Source organism: Notolepis coatsorum (assembly GCF_963971535.1).
Source record: "Notolepis coatsorum genome assembly, chromosome: 11".
Lineage (NCBI taxonomy): Eukaryota > Metazoa > Chordata > Actinopteri > Aulopiformes > Paralepididae > Notolepis > Notolepis coatsorum.
Window position 1 is genome coordinate 70139959 of NC_140175.1, and position 21823 is coordinate 70161781.

General features: G+C 45.5%; 1 protein-coding gene across 1 annotated transcript in view; it reads left to right on the plus strand.

Annotated features, from left to right (window-relative positions):
* man2a1 (mannosidase, alpha, class 2A, member 1) overlaps window positions 1-21823 on the plus strand; it is a 134968-nt gene that overhangs the window by 21999 nt on the left and 91146 nt on the right. The window contains exons 4-5 of the mRNA XM_084325487.1: window positions 13440-13527; window positions 16066-16149. Of these exons, the coding sequence (XP_084181613.1) occupies window positions 13440-13527; window positions 16066-16149 (172 nt within the window). The remainder of the gene's footprint in view (window positions 1-13439; window positions 13528-16065; window positions 16150-21823) is intronic.

Here is a 21823-nt window from a genome sequence, read left to right on the forward strand (position 1 = left end):
ATGGGACGGGCTTTCCTCCCTGTAGACAGGCCAATTCATCGGGGAACGAGTCTCTCTGGGCTCGCTGCAGTAGAAGCAATTCTGCTTCCTCGTAGTTAGCTGCTGACATATCAGCGGGGGACTTGCACTCCGGGTGGTACCGCAGGAATGTTCTTTGTTGTGCACTCTCTATGGACGTGCAATCGTCTATGTTAGGGTCGGTGGAGGCTACGGTGCTCAATCCACAGAACACAGACTTCTTATTTTCCACCTCCTCTGGACTTGCTTCCCTCGGGATAGGCATGGGCCACTGTCCTTCCGGGAGTCTTAGGAATGCGGGGCCGTCACTGTAGACATTGCGACGGGTGAGGTCATCCAGGGGCATCCCCCGGGTGATGACGTCAGCTGGGTTCTGTTTTGTATCAACGTAGCGCCACTCTGTTTCTCCGGTTAACTCTTCGGTTAAGTCTTGAATCTCGGTGACTCTGACTCCCACGAAGACTTTGTACTTGCATGAGTCCGATTTGATCCAGGCGAGTACCGTCGTGGAATCTGACCACAGGATTGTTCTAGACACCGGTATGGTGAGCTCACGTTGGATGAGCGTGGCTAGGTGCGCTCCGGCTAGGGCTGCGCAGAGCTCTAGACGTGGGATAGATTGTTGCTTGCGTGGGGCTATTCTCGAGCGGGCGAGGACAAATGCTGTGTAGATCTCTCCCCCCTGGTCTTGGGCCCGCAAGTAGGCTACTGATCCGTATGCGACCTCTGAGGCGTCACTGAAGACGTGTAAGTCCATTTTACATGTCTCTGGCCTCACCGTGGGTGGGAAGTAGCTTCGGCGCATATTAACGCCTGGGAGTGAGTGGAGCTCCATCTCCCACTCTCTCCAGGTGGATGCAAGGTGTGCGGGAATGGGGTCGTCCCAGCCCTGGTCCTTGTCCCACAATGCTCGTACAATCATTTTTGCCCTGGTGGTGTACGGTAGAATACATCCTAGCGGGTCATATTGTCGGGCGAGTGTTGTGTACACACTCCGTCTGGTGGTCGGCGCCGCCGCCGGCCTTCCCTGCTCCGTAGTCAGGGGCTTGTGTCTGTAGTGAAGCGAATCTGTTTTGAATCGCCACACCAATCCCAGGGTCATCTCCTGGGCTTCTCCCGGGATTGTAGCCATCCAGGTCTCGCTGCTGGCTGCCTTGTCCTCGGAGGAGAGGCTGCGCAGTACTTGCGGATCGCTGCTGGCCCACTGCCTGAGATCAAAGCCGCCTTTGATCAATGAGGCGCGGAGTTTAATCAGGAGAGCCTCGGCTTCTTCCTGGGTTGAAAGGCTTTGTAGACAGTTGTCTACGTAGAAGCTGTTCTTTACGCTGTGTCGGACCTCTTCGTCCGCTGCTGGGTCCTCTGCTACATGTTTCTGTAGTGCAAATGTCGCACAGCAGGGGCTGCACGTCGTTCCGAAGGGGAGGACTTCCCATTGGTAGATGGCTGGGTGCTCATCTCCTGGCTTCTCTCTCCATAGGAACCGTAACAGGGGCTTGTCCGCCTCTACTAATCTCACCTGCAGGAACATTCCTTTAATGTCCCCGCTGATGGCCACCTTTTCCTGGCGGAAGCGGAGTAGAACGCCGAGTAGGGAGGGGCCGAGTGTGGGACCGGGCAGTAACTCTTCATTCAGATTTTGGGATCCGATCTGGTAGCTGCAGTTAAACACCATGCGGTCTCTACCGTTGTGATGGACCTTGTGGTGGGGCACGTACCACGATTCAGTGGTCTGGTCAGCCTCTTCAATGTCCATCTTTGTGACGTGTCCCGCTGTGATGAGCTTCTCAATCTCAGCGCGGTACACACTCTCCTGGGCGGGGTTCCTGGCTAAGCGCCGCTCCGTGTTCAGCAGGTACCGTTCGGTGGCGTCTGTCTTGGCGTGGAAAGTAGGCATTCCCTCTCGCCGCAGGAGTGGCGCGGCGCATCTCAACACGCCGTTGACCGGGACTCTTCTGGTCCCTGTCTCGAGGAGGTGAACGGCGCAAATGTCATCTTTAGAGCGAATGTCTTTCTTTTCGTTCTTAAAGGGCATTTGTTCCAAGGTCCATAGCCGCTCTACGCGCTGCAGGAGTGCGGTTTCTCCCTCTGTGACTCGGGAGTGGAGACATCTAGTGGCTGTACTTCGGTTGAGAGACCTGGCGAGCGGGCCTTGGAGAGTCCATCCCAAACGGGTCTCGACTGCTGCAGGACAGCCTCGGGGTCCGGTATGAACCCGGTCCATCGGGACAATGAGGTCTGCATGGTCGGAGCCTATCAACAGGGTCGGCATAGCATTGTCTATGAGCGGGATCGGTAACTTGCGCAGATGTGCATATTTCTCCATCAGCTTGGCGACGGGGTATGTGTACCGCGACAGTCCTATTTCTTGGCTGGTGAAAGCGTCTGCAATCCGGCACCGTCGCTCAGGCTGGCCGCCTGCTGCGATAGAGAACGAGACATCCTCGCCCCCCATCGTCTTCAAATCTCGTCCCATCGTCCGAATTGTCATCTGGGTCTCGCTTCCCCGCAGCCCCAGCTGGGCCGCAGCGGAGGCGAGCAGCAGGGTCTTCCCTGACCCGTCATCGAGGACGGCGCAAGTGTCCAGGACCCTATTCCGGTAGCTCAGTGTCACACGCACCACCCCCAGGAGCACTCGGGCTCCACCGCTGCTGGCGGGATCGATGTACATGACGCTCGCTTTGCGGCTGGATGGTGCAGGTGAAGGGCGCCGTCTGTTACTGTCGTGAAGCACGTCCAGATGGGCTCCATCGCACTTGGTGCACCTTTTCTTTAAGCGGCATTCGGCTGCCATGTGTGAGCGCGCACAGCGAAAACAGCGCTTGTTGGACTTTATCCATTGACCTGCTTCCTCCGCGTTCAGCTTGGGGAAGGAGTCACATTGCGCTAGCCAGTGTTCTTTCTCACAGTAGGGGCACACTATCTTCCACTTCTCCGTTCTGGAGGGGGTACTGTGGCTCCTGCTGCTCGGTACTGACTCCGATTGGTGCATCACAGTCACCGATCTTCTTCCATCATTTAGTCGTCTGGTTCCTTCTCTGGAGCCAGGGGTGCTCCGTCCGAATGTATCTAGCCGTAGGCTGCTGACTTCTCTCGCCAGGAAGTCTGCTAGATCGAGGAGGTTCGGTTCGGGGCCATTCGGGTCTCTGTGGTCCCTCTGCCGCCTAAAGCGCTCCTGACGAGCGGGCGGCAGCTTCTCCAGAATCCTTTCCACATTTGAGTTGGCGTAAAGTTCATGCCTCCCCTTCTCTCTTTGCGCTCCCAACATCCCTACCAGGGACTGCACTCCGATGGACAGGTCGTCCAGTGCTCGATTGTCTATTGCTGGGGGTAAGCGGTCGATGTGTCGGATCTCCTGGATCACGTAATCCCATATGCGCCCATACCTCTGGTCCAATGCTACCAGCGCTGCTGTGTATGGGGTGGTGGAAGTCGCGTAGGCGAGCGCTATATTATGTGCGCGGGGCACCCCTAAGTGCTTCAGTAGGATGGCGCACCTGTGGCGTTCATCCAATACATCCACCAACATGGTCTCCAGACACTGTATACTGGGCCCGGCTCTCCTGGGTGAAGTCGGGTACCATAGGCGTGCCAATGTATGACGCTGACTGTGGATACATCGGCGAGCGTTGGGGGAGAGGCCTCCTAGGCGAGTCTCCTCCCGCTCCTTGGTATGGGCTGGTACCGGCAGTGTACCATGGCCCGCTTGTCCAGGTGCTGTTCCTCGGTGCGGGTCGTGCGTCGTGCTCACCCGGGTATAGAGTCGGGGGTCTGTAGCGCAGCTCCGCGGGAGTATAGCCTGGGCTGTACCGGGCCTCCTGGTCCGGTAGAGTACTGTGCTGTCTTCGGGCGTGGTTCTCCTCCTCTTCCTCTTCGTCTTCAGTTAGGTCATCCAGTGCTTGTAGTCTCTGGTTTAGCCTCTCCACAGGATATGCTGCTCCTTCCCGGTTGCTAGGTCTCGCTTGGACCGGTGGGGGGAGGTGGTCTGTGGGGGGTATAGACCTCGTCTGTTGGTCAAGTTCAGGGTTGTTTACTCGGCTAGGGGATGCCGCCCTGGAGGTGTGTCTAGACGAGTTCCTGGAGCCTCTGGCGGAGGGAGAGGGTGTTGTCCGTCTGATCAGCTGTTCTATTAGTTGCGACTGCTGTCTGTCGCGCGCTGCGTCCCGTTGAGCACCGGCTCGTTCTCGGGCCACATTCTCTTCCATCTGAATGCGTCTTATTTCTAGACGTATCTGCTCGTGTTCGCTTCGCTGCTGGATCTGCAGTCGGTCGCGTTCAGCAGCGGCGTTCAGGCTGATGAGGAAGGCCTGCTGTAGGGTCCTCTCTGCCTCGCTGGGAGAAGGCGGTTGTATAGGGGAGCCTTCCCTCGGGGTACTCATTGCGGAGCCTTGGAGTTCCATCTCCACGGTGCTCTCCCCGTCTTCTTCCGTGCCGAGTTCTCTCTCGGTAGCGTTGTATTCCTCCCGGGACTCATCGGGGACCACTTCTTCAGTACCGGCGGGGTGTGAAGTCATGTCCGGTTCCCACTGGTCCCCACCGTGAACTTGGTCAGCTACACCAGAGCCCGTAGGGGCCTCCATGGTCGGGGTAGTCTGGGCGTCGGGGTTAGACATACCTCCACTTTCTAGTCTCACCGCGCCTACCGCTAGTAGAAGACTAGGTTGTTGACTGACAGCGTAAGCCTCCAAGTACTGAGGGAGCCGTCGTTCGCGCTGCGGGCGTTGGTTAGGAGGATCGTTTCGTGGAGTGTTCATCACAGGCCACTTCAATATTAATAACACCATATCAACACTACACTAACCACCATCCGGCTCGAAGGACCAATTGTAACTGAGGGGTACAATTCCCTGACTGTATTACTAGATATGATACTTACTACCACTACCTTTGTACTTAATATTCGGCCACCCAGTACACGGCATAAATATATTATCATAAACACTCTCACGTAGATGAAACGGATCCAACACAAATGTACGAAGTCGAAACAGGTCTTTATTTCTACACAGCGATGGTGTGTAGAACAAGCACTTAATCACTTAATTACATTTATGAATTGAAATAGTATGCACTTTTATGGCAAAGAGTATTCGTCGGTATATCAATAGAGAATGTCCAATCTCTGAAGGCGCAGGTGGTAAATATACGACCTGGAATAGTTAAGGAATAACAGCAATGATACTTTAATGATTATATACTAGATACACTAGAGGGGGTTAATCCGGTCGCTTGTAAGCCGACAGGAGTAGGAGGGGGGGGGGGGTAGAATCCGGCTGCCTCGTCCGGCCAAGGGTATCCCAGGTGAACCCACTGTAGTGCCGTTCAATGCGCCGGCGATCCTTGGACCACAGATGAAAGCAGGTGGACTCTTTGTGGGCCGGCTCTCTCCGGTCCACGGGGGAGAGACGTGAAGCGACCTCGTCTTGCAGAGCGTCTCCTCACCTTGCGTCCTCTCCAGGGGGGGGGGGTTCCAACACACGGCAGTGTCGGGGGTCTTTATCCATGGAATAATCAAAGTATACAAAGCATAATCCGTGCCTGGGAAGGCGGGCTGTCGTCGGTAGAATAATCCGGTATACAGGTCCACTCGCTCGTCGGCTCTGGGGCTCCTCGGGTGCAGCTTCACATGGGGTCAACCACCCTGGGTAAGCAGCCAGTTCTCTGCCCGAAACGATGGGGTACTGACTACGGTAGTATTCTCACCGCACGAAGCACTATATATTAACAGACTATTATTAGCTTAATAGACTACGTCCAACTCGACGATATAGTGCCAAATATGACTATTCAAATATTAATATACACGATGTCTCAATACCGATGGTAGGCGAACTTGGCCTTACTCCCACAGAGTCCCACACGTGGCGTCGCGGGGAGGCTTTACGTCTGTGACTCTATTGGAGGGTAAGAAACTGGACTGAAAAGAAAGTCCTACTTTAGTAGCGCAGTATATATACGCACTATGAACAAATAGTCCCATTAGTGGTGCGGTAGCCAGATTCCTACGCGGAACTAGGACTTGTTCGTACATGTGGAGCGGTACGTTTGAACTGGGTCTGAGGGGTATGGCAGCCTGGCACCAAGGTCTCGACCAATAGTAGAATGGAGACTATTATGGGATGTTCAGTAGGCTAGAATGGATATTCAATGCATATTGTACAAGGAATATACAAGGGATATCAGGGAATATTAGAGAATATACAAATACAATTAAATATATATATATATAAATAAATATATTCGGTTTAATCTGGCCCTTCACAACAATTACCATTACTCTTACTAATATAATGCTATATTATAATGCTCTGAAGCTTTGCTTGTCTCTGAGTTAAATTCTTTTCATTGATAATTTTTTTTGCACAATGAAATCAAAGAAAAATATCAAAGCAACAAATGAAACAAAATGTGCAGGTGAGTTTAAAAGGTAGAGGTATAAACCTAGACGTTTATAAAGGTATCTCACCTAATAAACAATACAAACAATAATGAAATAAACAACTGACCATCTTAACTACAGCATGGTCAGATGGTCTGATGTTGCCCCATTAGCCCCAAAGATGAAGGAACATGTCCCACTACTATAACGCCAATACCATGGACCGCGGAACTGGTAGGGCCCTACAAACTGTACCAACTTTTGGGGTGTAAAAAAAATAAATTATTTAAATTAAAAAATTTAAACATTTTTAATTTGTTTTGCTCTGCGCAGTTTTGGCGCCCTCCTCTATATCTGTAACTATTATTTTTACATAAAAAAAATTCTAACATAAGGGAAAATGAGCCAAAAATCTAAAACGGTCGGTCGGTCTGAGCCTCAGCTTTAGGTGTTCACAGTCTTTCTTTCTTTCTTCTTAATTTTCTTTGAAAGCAATTTGCACATTATTTTATTGTTTGTTATTGTTATTATTATTATTATTATTGTGTGTTAGCTAAGTTGTTTATTTGTTTTAATTCTTTAGTGTGCACTTTACATTTATTCTTAGCTCTTGTTCTCGCTTGTAAAAAATAAGGGTGCAGTACTTTACTGTATAACTGTTAACCCTTTCACTGCCACACGACGGAGGGTTAACCCTTTATTATCACACAACCGACGGTCGTGAAAGGGTTAACCTTCTGTGTATTGTTGCAGTGAAAAGGGTTAACCGGTTGGTAGCGCTGCGATGTTTTGATTGGGGGGGGGGGGGGGGGGGGGGGGCAGTGGTGAACCTCGCCTAGGGCGCCAAATGTACTAGGTCCGCCCCTGGGTGTATCAAACTCAAACATTATGTAAACATTAATAACATTAATAACATTAATAATAATAATAATAATAATAATAATAATAATAATAATAAGCGTTTGCTAGTTCTAGTGCTATCCCTTTGTACATTGTGGCTGTGTCTGACAAAAGTTAACAATAAATAATGGTATTAGGAATACATTTGCCTCCTGCGTGAACTGTGCATAGCTGAATAGACTGTATTTAACGCCGGTCATATGGTGGTACTTGGAGAGCCAGCTACGTTCTCAGGTGGTACTTGGTGTAAAAAGTTTGAGAACCACTGCGTTAGCTCATAAAAATGTGATTATAACAGACTGCTGTTTAATGTCCGGCCGACTGCCCACAGACACCTATTTGATTTCAAGTCAGCAGCAGCACGGAGTCTCGAGGGACTTATTTTATTTGGAATATAATGACTGTATACGCAAAAGTAGCCTAGTTTTAAGTTAAAATATTATAAATCGACATGCCTTGAGGATGTCATTCTTTATATAGCCTGCCTATCAATTGTTTTTAAGCTCAATAAACTGACCGGAATTTCTCACTTTGTCCGGGAGATTGAAATCTTCCAGGACACAGAGACCGGCAACAATATTTTCTAACGGAAACCCTGGGCAGCTCGCTGAATTGTCATACTGGCCCCAAAACAAATAAATTCAGCCAAAATGACAAGATTTGATTAGATTTAAATGTATTGTCATCATACAGCACAAGTACAGCACAACGAAAAGAAGTTGGCATCTAACCAGAGTGCAAATCTAACAGTAAAGTGCAATAGAAATATACAATGTACAAGTGGTTAAACTGGAGTAACGTTATATATAAATGAGTACTACAGAGTGATAATCTGATGTATGTACTGTACAGTATTATTATGTACAGTGATACAGGTATAAATACACTATGGTAGTAGTAGTAGCCATACTGGCCAGTGGTATAACTAGTAAGAGTAGGTAAGGGATTATATACAGATAAATGGATAAATATATATAAGGTAAATATATAAATAAATACATATAATACTTCAACTTCAAACTTCAAATGACTCCACCAGTCCGGCCTCCACCAGACCTAGGTGTTCAGCAGTCTGATGGAGGTTGGCACGAAGCTACCTAAGCCCCTTTTATTCAGTGTTGAAGCTCTGTATCGACGGCCTGATGGCATTAGTTTGTAATGGGTGTGAAGGGTGTGTGTGTTGTCCTCAACTATTTAAGAGGCCTTCTTAACTGTCCGTTTCTTGTGGATACTGCTGAGTGGCTCCTGGTCCTTCCCAATGATTTTGTTGCTGATCTTAACAACCCTGTTGAGAGGTTTCCGGTTGATAGGTATAAATAAAGTTCAGAGTTCAGAGTTGGTACAGTCTGGTTAACAGAGCCTAGACAGAGTATAGGCAGTGGGGTTCAGTAATATATAATAATAGACAGGTGTCACTGAAGGGCGGCTACGTGGCGTAGTGGGCAAGGCGCTCGCCACGAAATCTGGAGAGGCTGCTTTCAGTTTAGCTGGTCGTCCGTACTAATACACATTGGCCGTATTAGGGGGTGGGAAACTGATGGGTGGGGATCGGGCGTTGTGGACAGCGACTCCTACAGGTCGGTTGGTGCGCCTGCGCAGTAGAATCAGGAAGTGTCGGGGGCAGCGTGAGCCTCCCACGCGTTACTCCTCGCCACTGAGAGATCGAGCTGCGCAGGTGAAAAGATGCGACTGCTGTTACCTCAAGTACCGGAGGGGACTTGTGCTATGTATGACTTAGTCCACATTGCAGCCGGCTTGTGGGAGGCAAGAAACAGCGTTCGTGACAGGGGAGGGTTGAATTGGATGATACGAAATTGGGATGGGAGAAAATATAGAAAATGGGAGAAAAAGTGGATCAAAAAAAAAGACAGGTGTCACTGAGTTGTGTGTACGCTCCTTTCCGCATCTCGTCTCTGCATCTCTTTCCCACCCTCGCCTGCCAACAGTCAGCTCTCCCTGGTGGCCGTCCTGAACCAACTTATCAACAGTCTACTGTAATATAGTCTTATGTGACATAATGAGAGCCACGGGCTGGCGACACAATTAAACAATACTGGGTCCTACTGAATAGAACACACAACGCTTTGTTATGAGAGACATGCACGCTGCCCACATTCAACTGAAACTGGAGGTGTGTGTGTGTGTGTGTGTGTTGTGTGTGTTGTGTGTGTTGTGTGCCTGTCCGCCTGTCCAGGGTGGTGTTACAGGTTTAACTGGTGTTTAACCTGTGTGTGTTGCACACACTCACGTGTATTACTCTTCCATCTTTTTTTTTTTTTTTTTTTTGTCTTTTTCCCCCTCCATTTTCCTCAGATTTTTCTCCCATCCCAATGTTAGTCGTATGCCAATTCCCAGTCCCTTCCTGGTCGCTGCGCTTTACCCCCCACAGTCAGATCATCTTGGGAGAGTGGAGGCTACCACGTGCTTCCTCCGACACACGTCCAGCCAATCACCGCTTCTTTTCACCTGGCAGCGCGGATTCTCATTGAGAGGGCGTAGCGTGTGGGAGGACCACACTATCCCCCTCACGTCCAATCCGCGCTTAGCAGGCGCCCCGACCGAACTGTAGGAGTCGCTGTTTACAACGACCCAGACCCACCCCGCCAGCTTCTCCCACCCTCTGATACAGCCAATTGTATCAGTGCAGACGGCCAGCCAAGCTGGTGACAACCCCGGAGCTGTGAAATCCAGCTCACAGCTCCGGGGCTGGTGACGAACGCAATCTCCGCTCGACCACCTAACCGCCCCTACTCTTCCATCTTCTAAAGAGACAGAGGAACAGAGATCAGTCACGCCGGCCGTAACAGACACCAGACACAGAACAGACGCATGCCTTCCTACTCACAGCCAGTTGACAGCTCTGTTCTGTGATGATATGGGTGTTGCCCATGGCTGCTTCATGGTCTGAGGCGCAGCTAAGCCACTCATAGGGCAGTCTGAAGAGATGGCATACATGGGTATCACTGATGGGATCAACACACTTTTCCCGTAATTCCTGAAAAGTAGACAAGGTTTCTTCAGGATGGAGTCATTAAAGCAGTGCCAGCGTATTACTGAATGAATGAATGAATTAATGCATTTATGAATCTGTCATGCAACATCCCGTAAGTGGCCCATCCCAGATGGGATTACAAGACACTATTATAAAACAACAAAAGTAAAGGCCTGTGGGCTGGTGTTCCTGACCGGGAAAGTCCCACTGAGAACACTACATACAAACACAGCCTCCAGTACAAAGATAACACAGCTACATACAAACACAACTACAACCTCCGGTACAAAGATATCACAGCTACATACAAACACAACTACAACCTTCAGTAAAAAGATATCACTGCCACATAGAAACACAACCTCCAGTACAAAGATGTTTGATGAGGTGAGGTGCCCTATCTTATATTAGAACCCTGTCACTCTGGCATCACATCCTCTGAACCTTGCATCTCTATAACCATCCAAATGACTAACTGTGGTATTAATAATAACCAGGCTCAGAGTGTAAAGCTTCATAAACCAGCTCTACATTTTGATATTGATCTCTGTTGACCTCGCACCTGATTACCAGAGTGGATGTGCATGTTCTACTTTTTGAAAACTACAAACCATAATACTTGGCCTATTTTGATCATTGGGCCAGAAATGGTATGAGACATGCCTACTTTTTAAAGACTTTCTGTTTGTTTGTTCAAAGAGTCCAAGCAGACATCGGTATATTAGCTGGTCAGTCCGAGCCGTAGCCAAACCTGGAATCCTCTCAGCAGGAGATTTGACTGAAAACAGACGTGACAACATAGACCAGACTTTAACGTCCAAACACCAAACGGACACAAGCACTAAACAGCAAACGATTGTGTAGATTGTGTCCTCTAATGACCCCAGTTACTAGAACAACCCACTGACTCCAGGCCGAAAGGCATGTGATATCACCTAGCTCTGACTCCAGGCCGGCACACCTAGCACTGACTCCAGGCCGGCAGGCATGTGATAACACCTAGCTCTGACTCCAGGCCGGCAGGCATGTGATATCACCTAGCTCTGACTCCAGGCCGGCAGGCATGTGATATCACCTAGCACTGACTCCAGGCCGGCAGGCATGTGATAACACCTAGCTCTGACTCCAGGCCGGCAGGCATGTGATAACACCTAGCTCTGACTCCAGGCCGGCAGGCATGTGATAACACCTAGCTCTGACTCCAGGCCGGCAGGCATGTGATATCACCTAGCACTGACTCCAGGCCGGCAGGCATGTGATAACACCTAGCTCTGACTCCAGGCCGGCACACCTAGCACTGACTCCAGGCCGGCAGGCATGTGATAACACCTAGCACTGATTCCAGGCCGGCAGGCATGTGATAACACCTAGCAGTGACTCCAGGCCGGCAGGCATGTGATAACACCTAGCACTGACTCCAGGCCGGCAGGCATGTGATAACACCTAGCACTGACTCCTACAGTAGTAATGATTACAGTTGTAGGGTTTCCTCAGCTTAATATAAACTTTGTCGACTATAGGATTTTTTTTATTGAATATGCAAGTCTATTGTTTATCAAATACCAGGCATAATGGTGAATGTTGTTGATGTCAGATATGTGCTCATTCCAGGAAATAAACTCACGTAGGATGAAAAGATGCAGAAAGAAATTAACAATTGACTGGAAGAAAACGTTTTAATCGACGAACAATAGAATCCCTAAACAATTGATGTGTGAATTTGGACACATTCTCATTAGTTCAAAACTGTGTGTGTGTGTGTGTGTGTGTGTGTGTGTGTGTGTGTGTGTGTGTGTGTGTGTGTGTGTGTGTGTGTGTGTGTGTGTGTGTGTGTGTGTGTGTGTGTGTGTGTGTGTGTGTGTGTGTGTGTGTGTGTGTGTGTGTGTGTGTGTGTGTGTGTGTGTGTGTGTGTGTGTGTGTGTGTGTGTCCATACGTGTGTGTTTGGATCTGTGTGCTTGAGTGCGTGTGTGTGTATGAGTGAGCTATTAGATTTGCATGGCTTCTCGTTACTGAATAACTCACTCAACGCACCGTAGGCTTGGAAACTTCATTGAATTTTATTGAAAGCCATGGCACTATTAAGTGTAAAAAGGAAGGCACTGGTGCACATGGATCATCTTTAGAAAAATATTGAATAGGGTGCAAAAAGATCATCAACACAAACGTCTGGTCTTCAGAGTGATATAAGTGTTGTCTTCTTGCTTAATGACACAGGGATGATCCTATTTAACTTTGGCAAATGCGCTGATTCAATGTCATTTTGATTATGCCTGCTCCTCCTGGTTCACAGCCATCTCCATAAAACTTAAACACAGGTTACAGACTTCCCTAAACAAATGAGTGAGGGTGATCCTGAGCCTACACCCCAGAACCCACCTCCTCCCCTCTCACTTCCTCAGCCTCAGGTGGCTCAGAGTGGAGGAGAGGGTCTCTCAAATGAAACTGTATGGTCCACAGCATTTTTAAACGGCTCCACGCTACCCCACTGACTTTATTTGTAAAGTCAGTGACGTACACGGCTACTCCACCAGAGGAAGCTCCACCAACATTGTACCCTTCAAATTCAAAACTTTAATGGGCAAATGTACCTTTTTATATTCTGCAGAAATTTTATGGAACAGACCATCTGAAAATAGAAAGCTACTTGCTTCCAGGTTTACCTTCAAGACCTCCTTAAAAATGGCTGCAAAACGGTTCTTAATCCTCTCTGTTTGTTTTTTTTATCTGTCCCCTGTATTGGTTTTAAATATTGGAACCCCTGTAGGGTCATTATTATTTGATGAGGTCTCTATTGATGTGAAGTATTGTTTTTGTTTTTATATATTGTATCTTGTTTTATGTTCCCTGTGCACACACACGCTCACATGTGCACACTTACATTCACTTCACTTCACAAGGACCACAATGGAAACAAGCTCTAGGGCGTTATTGTGTTTTTTTTTTATCCTTTTGATCAATATTCTTTGTATTATTGCACAATCCTTGTTTTATTGCTTCAATAAAGACATCAATCAATCAAAGAAATATGGTTTATCTGATATAAACACGTAAACCATATTGATTATTTGTGTGTTTTTCCAAGGAATAAAACTGTGATATTTGTGTGTGTGTGTGTGTGTGTGTGTGTGTGTGTGTGTGTGTGTGTGTGTCAGGCTGGCTGAAGACATTTGATGACTACTACAGGGACCAGACTCAACACATTCTGAATAACATGGTGGTTAAACTTAGCGAAGACAAAAGGTCAGTAACAGCATTAACAGTTTCAGTGCCGGCCAGTTAACATTGAAAACCCTGTTGAGTGCCAGCATCCACTTCAATGATAGCGTTAAAAAACGCATAATCTATGTTTTAAATTATGGCTATGTGTCTAATCTGCCTGTCGTTTATCAATGACTTGGTTGCAGTCAACATTGTCGAAACGGATTGTTTTTTTATCGGTTCATTTTCGTTTTATAGCATTTTTAAAAGCCCTCGTTTTCAAGGAAAATATAAAGATAAAGATTCTGTGATAAAAGGCTGGAATATTCTAGAATACACAAAAAAAAAATTTGGCCTATTTATGAATCGTTTTCAAATAAACGCTAGATTATCGATAGTATGTGTACTTATGCACGCTATAGAGGCGGGCTGAAATATCGATTATCTTATTTCCTCATCAGCGATCACAGCCACACACAGCATCGGGCAAACGCTTATATCTCTGTGAAAACAGGTCTGATTATCCTAAGACTGGTAAAATAGATTCCTTACCTGAGATCAGATGTTATCCAAAAAGATTATTCCAATTCCTGATCGCCATTCCAAATATCGATCACGCTTATTGATTACAGTGTTGGTACTGTAAATACATAATCGTCGCTGTTCTGAGGGCCGGCGATCACTTGGTCTCTTCAGATGCCTTGACGGAAAAATTAAATGAGCAAACTAACCACTCCCCCTGCATCAATCTGAGCTGATGGGGTGCAGTTACACAGGGAGAGACGATAGGGGGCAGTATCTTCCCAATTGAGCTCAGAGAGACTCTGCAGCACTAACCCGAGGCTCGATTGATGAAATATGAATTCAAATCGCCAATAAAAACAAATACGGCAAACAAACGACATTTGTCGTCGTCGGCACTCAATGGGGGGTCTGATAAGACGGCAATTGTCGTGGCTGGCATCCAAAGTGTTAATTGAACCCGTTAATAACTAACCACTATATTATTATTTACAGTAGTATGTTAAGGAAAAGGCCCACAGAATGTGTTTCTGTTAGAGGTAGAAACACTACATTTGCTGTGAAAACTGTCAAGACACGTTTTGCTATGTTATTTTTGTCCTGTGTAGCCACATGTCTTTATAATTATCACAGCAACATTTGTTTTCCTACCTCTAAGAGAAAATATGTGGGGCTTTTAAGTGCTGTAAAGGAAATTATGCTTGGACATTAATGGGTATTTATTATACAAAGGTCGGTAACACCAGTTCTTTGACTCTTGGTTGGGGTCTTTTGAAGGTATAATCTGTAATGCCGCCAACACACCTCTAGGCAAAAGAGCCCCACTTGGTATTGCGCTTTGTTTACTTTTTAGTTTTGGTCTGACGTGTGGGTTTAAGTTTAGTAACTTATTATAGTGTGAATTTCCCAAGACCTCTCTTGGTAGAGCCTGAGGTGTGGCCAGCAGTAGCAACCCCTCCCCTATAGACATGTTCGCTGTTTACAAACATACCATGTTCGAGCCAATCAGCAATACCAACTGAGTCACGTGACTAAGTTACCCCAGACCTGCGCGAGCTGCTGTGCCAAAAGAAGTACAATGGGGCTCTATGGAGAAACCATGGCACTCCCCTGACTAAAAGTAGTTTCAAATGAAAACGGCTGGATGTCATTTAGCCAAATCAGCATGGCTGTGAGTGTGAGTCTTTCACCTTTTACTTATCTAGTTTTGGCATGGATTGATTGTTTATATCGCTAGCATGGCTAACAAATGCAAATATATTCACCAGCCCCTGTGGTAAATGTGAATATTCTGCCTTGGGTCTGCACGCGCATATTTGTCATGACGTCGTCGGCGAACAGGTCTATCACCCACTGTAAAAACTGTAAACAAAGTGCAGTACCATGTTGTCATCTTTTGCCTAGAGGTCCACATTACAGATTCTACCCTTAAAGAAAACACCTTTGTAAAATATAAGGATGCACATGTGCAAAAGGAAGCTAATCTGCATTAGCTAGGGCCATAGATAATTAGGACTGGTTTTACTATGGGTGCCATAACGCTGCTACGTAAGTCTAAGAAGTATTGGCTGCATGGAGTGCCCTCCATGACATCATCACGCTGATGCCCAACATTCTAAAGATCCGTTGATAGAATTGGCAATTACCACGACTGTGGAGCTAACATGGCTTCCACTGACAACCGCAATGGCCCAACTCTGTCTTTATCTATGGCTCTTGTATTAGAATAGAATAGAAATCCTTTATTTATCCCGAGGGAAATTCTGCACTACAGATCGCTCACAGTAAACGGTAAACATTTAGGTATTCAAAAACAAAACTCACGAATAAGAATAGAGAATAACGGTCCGGGATATACATTCTGGTATGTATATACATTTTAAGATATAAAATATATAGCCCAAAATATACAGAAATATACAGTAAAATGTACAGTAATAAGTGTAAGATTGTAAAGTGTCGGTGTAAAGGTCCAGGAAGATTATGTCAGACTGTACTGTCTTATCTTATAATACAGTAAATCTCACATCATGTAATGTGTTGTTTTTTGACGTTCAGGAGGAAGATAATCTGGTCTGAAATCAGTTACTTCTCCAAGTGGTGGGACACCATCGATGACCAGAAGAGAGACGCGGTCAAAGCGTAAGACTCCTTTATCTTTTCTCATTCTTCTCTCTGTCTCTGTATCTCTCCCTCTCTACCTCTCTTCCTCTTCTATGCTGTCAAGTCTGTCTGTCTGTCCCCCTCCCCCTCTGTTGCCCCCCCTCTCTCATTTTATTCCTATTGAAAACGACCTGCAGAGGAGGTCATGTTAGCCAAAAACGATGTGTGTGTGTGTGTGTGTGTGTGCGCGTGTGCACAGGCACATGTGTGTGTGCGAGATGGTCACAGGGCAGCTGTTGTTCTCTGAAAGAAGCGGACACACACAGAGTGCATCAGTGTCCCCTCCTAGCCAGCATTAGCTCTGCTGCACTCAGCAGCTCCTTGCCAAGGACAAGACACTCACATTCTTAATGATTTACATTTTCAGCTCATCTGTGTGACTAGTTGGCAGACGGACAGAAAGGGGCCTGTCCTAGAGCAGCGAGGTCGTCTGCTTGTAAGATGCCTGACGTAGAACTTTTGATCACGTCGATATGGAAGTTGCCGTTGTTTCATGTGGGAACAGTGAATGAGATTCAGAAAGGTTTGAATGTTCAACACAACGTGCCACTGGAATTGTTGTGAAGGGCCAGATTAAACCGAATATATATATTTATTTATATATATATATTTAATTGTATTTGTATATTCTCTAATATTCCTTGATATCCCTTGTATATTCCTTGTACAATATGCATTGAATATCCATTCTAGCCTACTGAACATCCCATAATAGTCTCCATTCTACTATTGGTCGAGACCTTGGTGCCAGGCTGCCATACCCCCCAGACCCAGTTCAAACGTACCGCTCAACATGTACGAACAAGTCCTAGTTCCGCGTAGGAATCTGGCTACCGCACCACTAATGGGACTATTTGTTCATAGTGCGTATATATACTGCGCTACTAAAGTAGGACTTCCTTTTCAGTCCAGTTTCTTACCCTCCAATAGAGTCACAGACGTAAAGCCTCCCCGCGACGCCACGTGTGGGAGTAAGGCCAAGTTCGGCCTACCATCGGTATTGAGACATCGTGTATATTAATATTTGAATAGTCATATTTGGCACTATATCGTCGAGTTGGACGTAGTCTATTAAGCTAATAATAGTCTGTTAATATATAGTGCTTCGTGCGGTGAGAATACTACCGTAGTCAGCACCCCATCGTTTCGGGCAGAAAACTGGCTGCTTATCCAGGCTGATCGACCCCATGTGAGATTGCACCCGAGGAGCCCCAGAGCCGACGAGCGAGTGGACCTGTATACCGGATTATTCTACCGACGACAGCCCGCCTTCCCAGGCACGGATTATGCTTTGTATACGTTGATTATTCCATGGATAAAGACCCCCGACACTGCCGTGTGTTGGAACCCCCCCCCCCTGGAGAGGACGCAAGGTGAGGAGACGCTCTGCAAGACGAGGTCGCTTCACGTCTCTCCTCCGTGGACCGGAGGACGCCGGCCCACAAAGAGTCCATCTGCTTTCATCTGCGGTCCAAGGATCGCCGGCGCATTGAACGGCACTACAGTGGGTTCACCTGGGATACCCTTGGCCGGATGAGGCAGCCGGACTCTACCCCCCCCCCCTTCCTACTCCTGTCGGCTTACAAGCGACCGGATTAACCCCCCCTAGTGTATCCAGTCTATAATCATTAAAGTATCATTGCTGTTATTCCTTAACTATTCCAGGTCGTATATGTACCACCTGCGCCTTCAGAGATTGGACATTCTCTATTAATATACCGACGAATACTCTTGCCATAAAAGTGCATACTAATTCCCATTCATAAATGTGATTGATTTGATTAAGTGCTTGCTCTACACACCATCGCTGTGTAGAAATAAAGACCTATTTCTAATTCGTACATTTGTGTTGGATCCGTTTCATCTACGTGACAGTGTTCATCATAATATATTTATGCCGAGTACTGGGTGGCCGAATATTAAGTACAAAGGTAGTGGTAGTAAGTATCATATCTAGTAATATTTGTACCCCTCAGTTACAGGAATGTTAATCCAAATTTGCCATCAAATATTTGAGTCTCATGCATCAAAACCAACATTGATTTCCAAACATTATATAACAGCCTTTTTTTTTTTTATTATATTTTTTTTATTATTGCAGAACAAAAAGTTATTAAAAGTCAGTACTCAACACACAATGCATAATGAAACTTTCAGTAAAGGTGGTTATAATATATGCAAGTACAGAAACAGGATAAAACAAAAATAGTCTATAATAACATTTTAGCCGTATACAGTGTATATCCAACGAAATTACAATTATATAAATGTTAGTATATAATATACCCCTAATACCTATTTTCTAAAACCCTACACACATATGCTCCAGCTCAAACCCCCCCCTCCCAGACCCCCTCTTGGATCGTACCTCCATTATCCCTCACTCCTAACCAGACACCACCATTATAAGCTAGCTTTTATTCTCTCCACCACTTCTAACCACATTGACATTTTGGATTCATTGATCCCAAGAATTCTTGCTGTAGATATTTCTTGATATATCACATCAAGATATGTAAGAAATAACAGCCATTTTATGGTGTACTAGCCAATTACGCTTCATGGATATTGATTTGAAAGAGAACGAATTTAAAGAACCAATATTATTGCCATTTCCCAGTAAAATCTTTAAATTTTTGTGGTCTATTTGCATGTTTTTCTGGTAGAAAACAGTTACAGCTATATAAGCTGTGTGTGCAGCAAGTCAGGCTCAATCTGTCTCAAATGGGCAGTTTTGTCTCCTACCTCTTTAAATGGAAATTACTTGCTGCTCCCCTGTGCTGTGGCACTTCCTGGTTCATGAAATGCAGATCAAACTGTAACACTAGGCATTGCAGATCAGATCCAGGTTTGCATATTCTATTTCTTGCCTAAAATGTTGTTAGAAACATATTTTAGTAAACCGTTTAGGTGGAAAAAGGTTTACAAGCGTACTGTACTGTATCAGGAGTCAAACCAAAGCATATCAGATTTAGTTTACTGCACGAGTGAACAATAGACATATGCCAAGAGTAAAATATTGTTACATAGTGATGACGTGGATATACACAAAACGAGGCATTCTAGTAAGAAAGGCTGGACTACAAATGAGACATTTCTAGAAGTTCAGGAACAGTGTTTTCTGTCAAAAACAATAACTCCCTTTGGCGTGGACTTTGGATGTTGTAACTCTGCAGATGCTCTACATACACCTCCAGCTATATATAAAATATAAAAAGCATAATATGGTCACTTTATGTTCTGTATAGGGACCACACATTTTAATGTTCCTTTTCAATACAGTATGAATTCACAGGGTTGTGTGGTGTTTATGTTACAGTTTTGTTAATAACAGCATCACGTTGCCGTTTACACTCATTATAATCGAAAAGGAAGTGTCCCCAACTAGAATCAAAGATGCAAATAATTAAGTAGGTTCTGCCTGGTCTTTCAGAAAAAGATGCTCTTTGGGATGGGAATAATTAATTCAAGAATTCAAGTTTTTCTTCTTTGATGAACGGTACATGTTGTAAAATACTCCACAGTAGAATACTCATAATTAAATAATAATGCTATAATATAATAATTAAATAATGCCCAAGGCAGTTCAAATGAAAATAAATAAATGTCCATGTCTGGCGAAGATTAAAATGCTATGCTGACTGGTGTGTTTCAGCTCCAGTCAGCCTTCGTAGGGGTGCCAGACTGATGTTTTAAACACGGTGAATCCTCTTTAAGGAGGCAGCATTTGTAGCGAGGATAAAGTAGGTTTGCATCCTTCTTGTCAAACCAAATGATGAAATTCCAGCACCCTAATTAACTCTAGCATTTGGCTAAAACACATCTCCCCACCAGTCCCTGTGGTAAATGTGAACAAAATAAACTGTAAATCAATGAGCTTTCTGCTCCGGGGGTGAAATTCCTATCAAAACAAACAGCCTGAGGGATGGATGCAGAAAGATTAAATAAATAAACAAGAAAACTCCACCAAGGCCTAACAATTTTGCCACTTTTTCCATTACTTTCACATGCAGCGGTTTTTGTTAACGACAGAAACGAGAGTTGCAGATGTTGCGTCTCTCAGCAGACCATACATCCACATGGTGGCGCTAGAGGAAAGGTCACAGGGTCACCAAAAGCAAGAGAATCGATGCATGATGAGTGTGCACAGCTAATTTTCGCTAGTTCAGCCTGCACCCGAGCGCACGGGATGAGGGGCGCGACCCGGCATTGAGCTGGGGGCTGGCAAGTAGATTCATGATACTCGCTGTAATAAGATAGCAGACAGATAGCAGAGGGTGGGAGCAAGTAACAAGTGTCTAGGGACCGGGATAAAGAGTTGTGCATGCGTCATGGTGCTAGCTTTCTCCCAAAATGTATTCATGTAATACCAATTATGACAATCCCACCATTACATTTTGAGATACAGTATCTTGTTCTCAGTTAGGCGCTAGAGGACGGTCATGGGGTGACCAAAACTCAATAGGTCTGTCTCTCTCTAGGGGTTATGAATGTTCACAGCTGATTTTGTGACTGTATGAATAACACGTTAGGAGATGCGCTCATTTGAACATTTTAAGTGTGATTGGTGATGGTGCTAGACCTTTCTCCTGTAGGAGTCATGCATATTATCAGCAAATTCCATGGCAATCCGGCCACTACTTCACACACACACACACACACACACACACACACACACACACACACACACACACACACACACAGTCACACACACACACACACACACACACACACACACACACACACACACACACACACACACACACACACACACACACACACACACACACACACACACACACACACACACACACACACTCAGAGTTAGTCAGATTTGAACTAATGAGAATGTGTCCAAATTCACACATCAATTGTTTAGGGATTCTGTTGTTCATCGATTAAGACTTTATTTATTTATTCCCTAACGCTGATATTTATTAAAAATAATAATAATAATCTCAAATGAATATTTATTGATTGAATGTTCAATATAAATATATAATTTATATATATATAAAACTATTTACAAAAATCCAACAGATATGTTTTTATTAGCTATTTATTTCATTAGCCGCCGGTTGCCGGCTAGAATCCTTCATCCTTCATTGTTGCAACCAATTGTGTTGTAACCTTGAAATTATAACCTTCCATTTTGGGTTTTGGTAACAAAATAAACCCAAATAAAGGTTATTCAGAGAAGCTCTGAAATCTTTTATTGGTGGTTGAAAAGTACAAATGAAAAAGGTAATAGTTTTGCTGTGAGGAAGGTGCAATTTCATGTTCAATGTGACAAGTGTATATGGAAGCCCATAATTCCAAGCTTAGCGAATGTGTGGCTGCCTTTTGTAAGGGTTTTCTAGCCAATATGACACACTAAGTGTTCGAGATTCATAATAGAAAAATATTTGTTGCTGCCAATGCAGGGAAAAACCCCTCTGTACTGCAGTGCTTTGTTTATACTGAGTACCTCCTGTTTTTTATTCAAGGCGGTTAGTCTGAAATTAAGGCCATTTTCTTCACTCCAGAAAAGTTAACTTTTGGGAGATAATAAGGTTTTCATCCAACGTCAGCAATACATTTCTCACATTTCTGTGAGCTGTAACTTGTGTAACTGTCACCGTGTTCACTGCTGATACCAATCGACTCTGCCCTC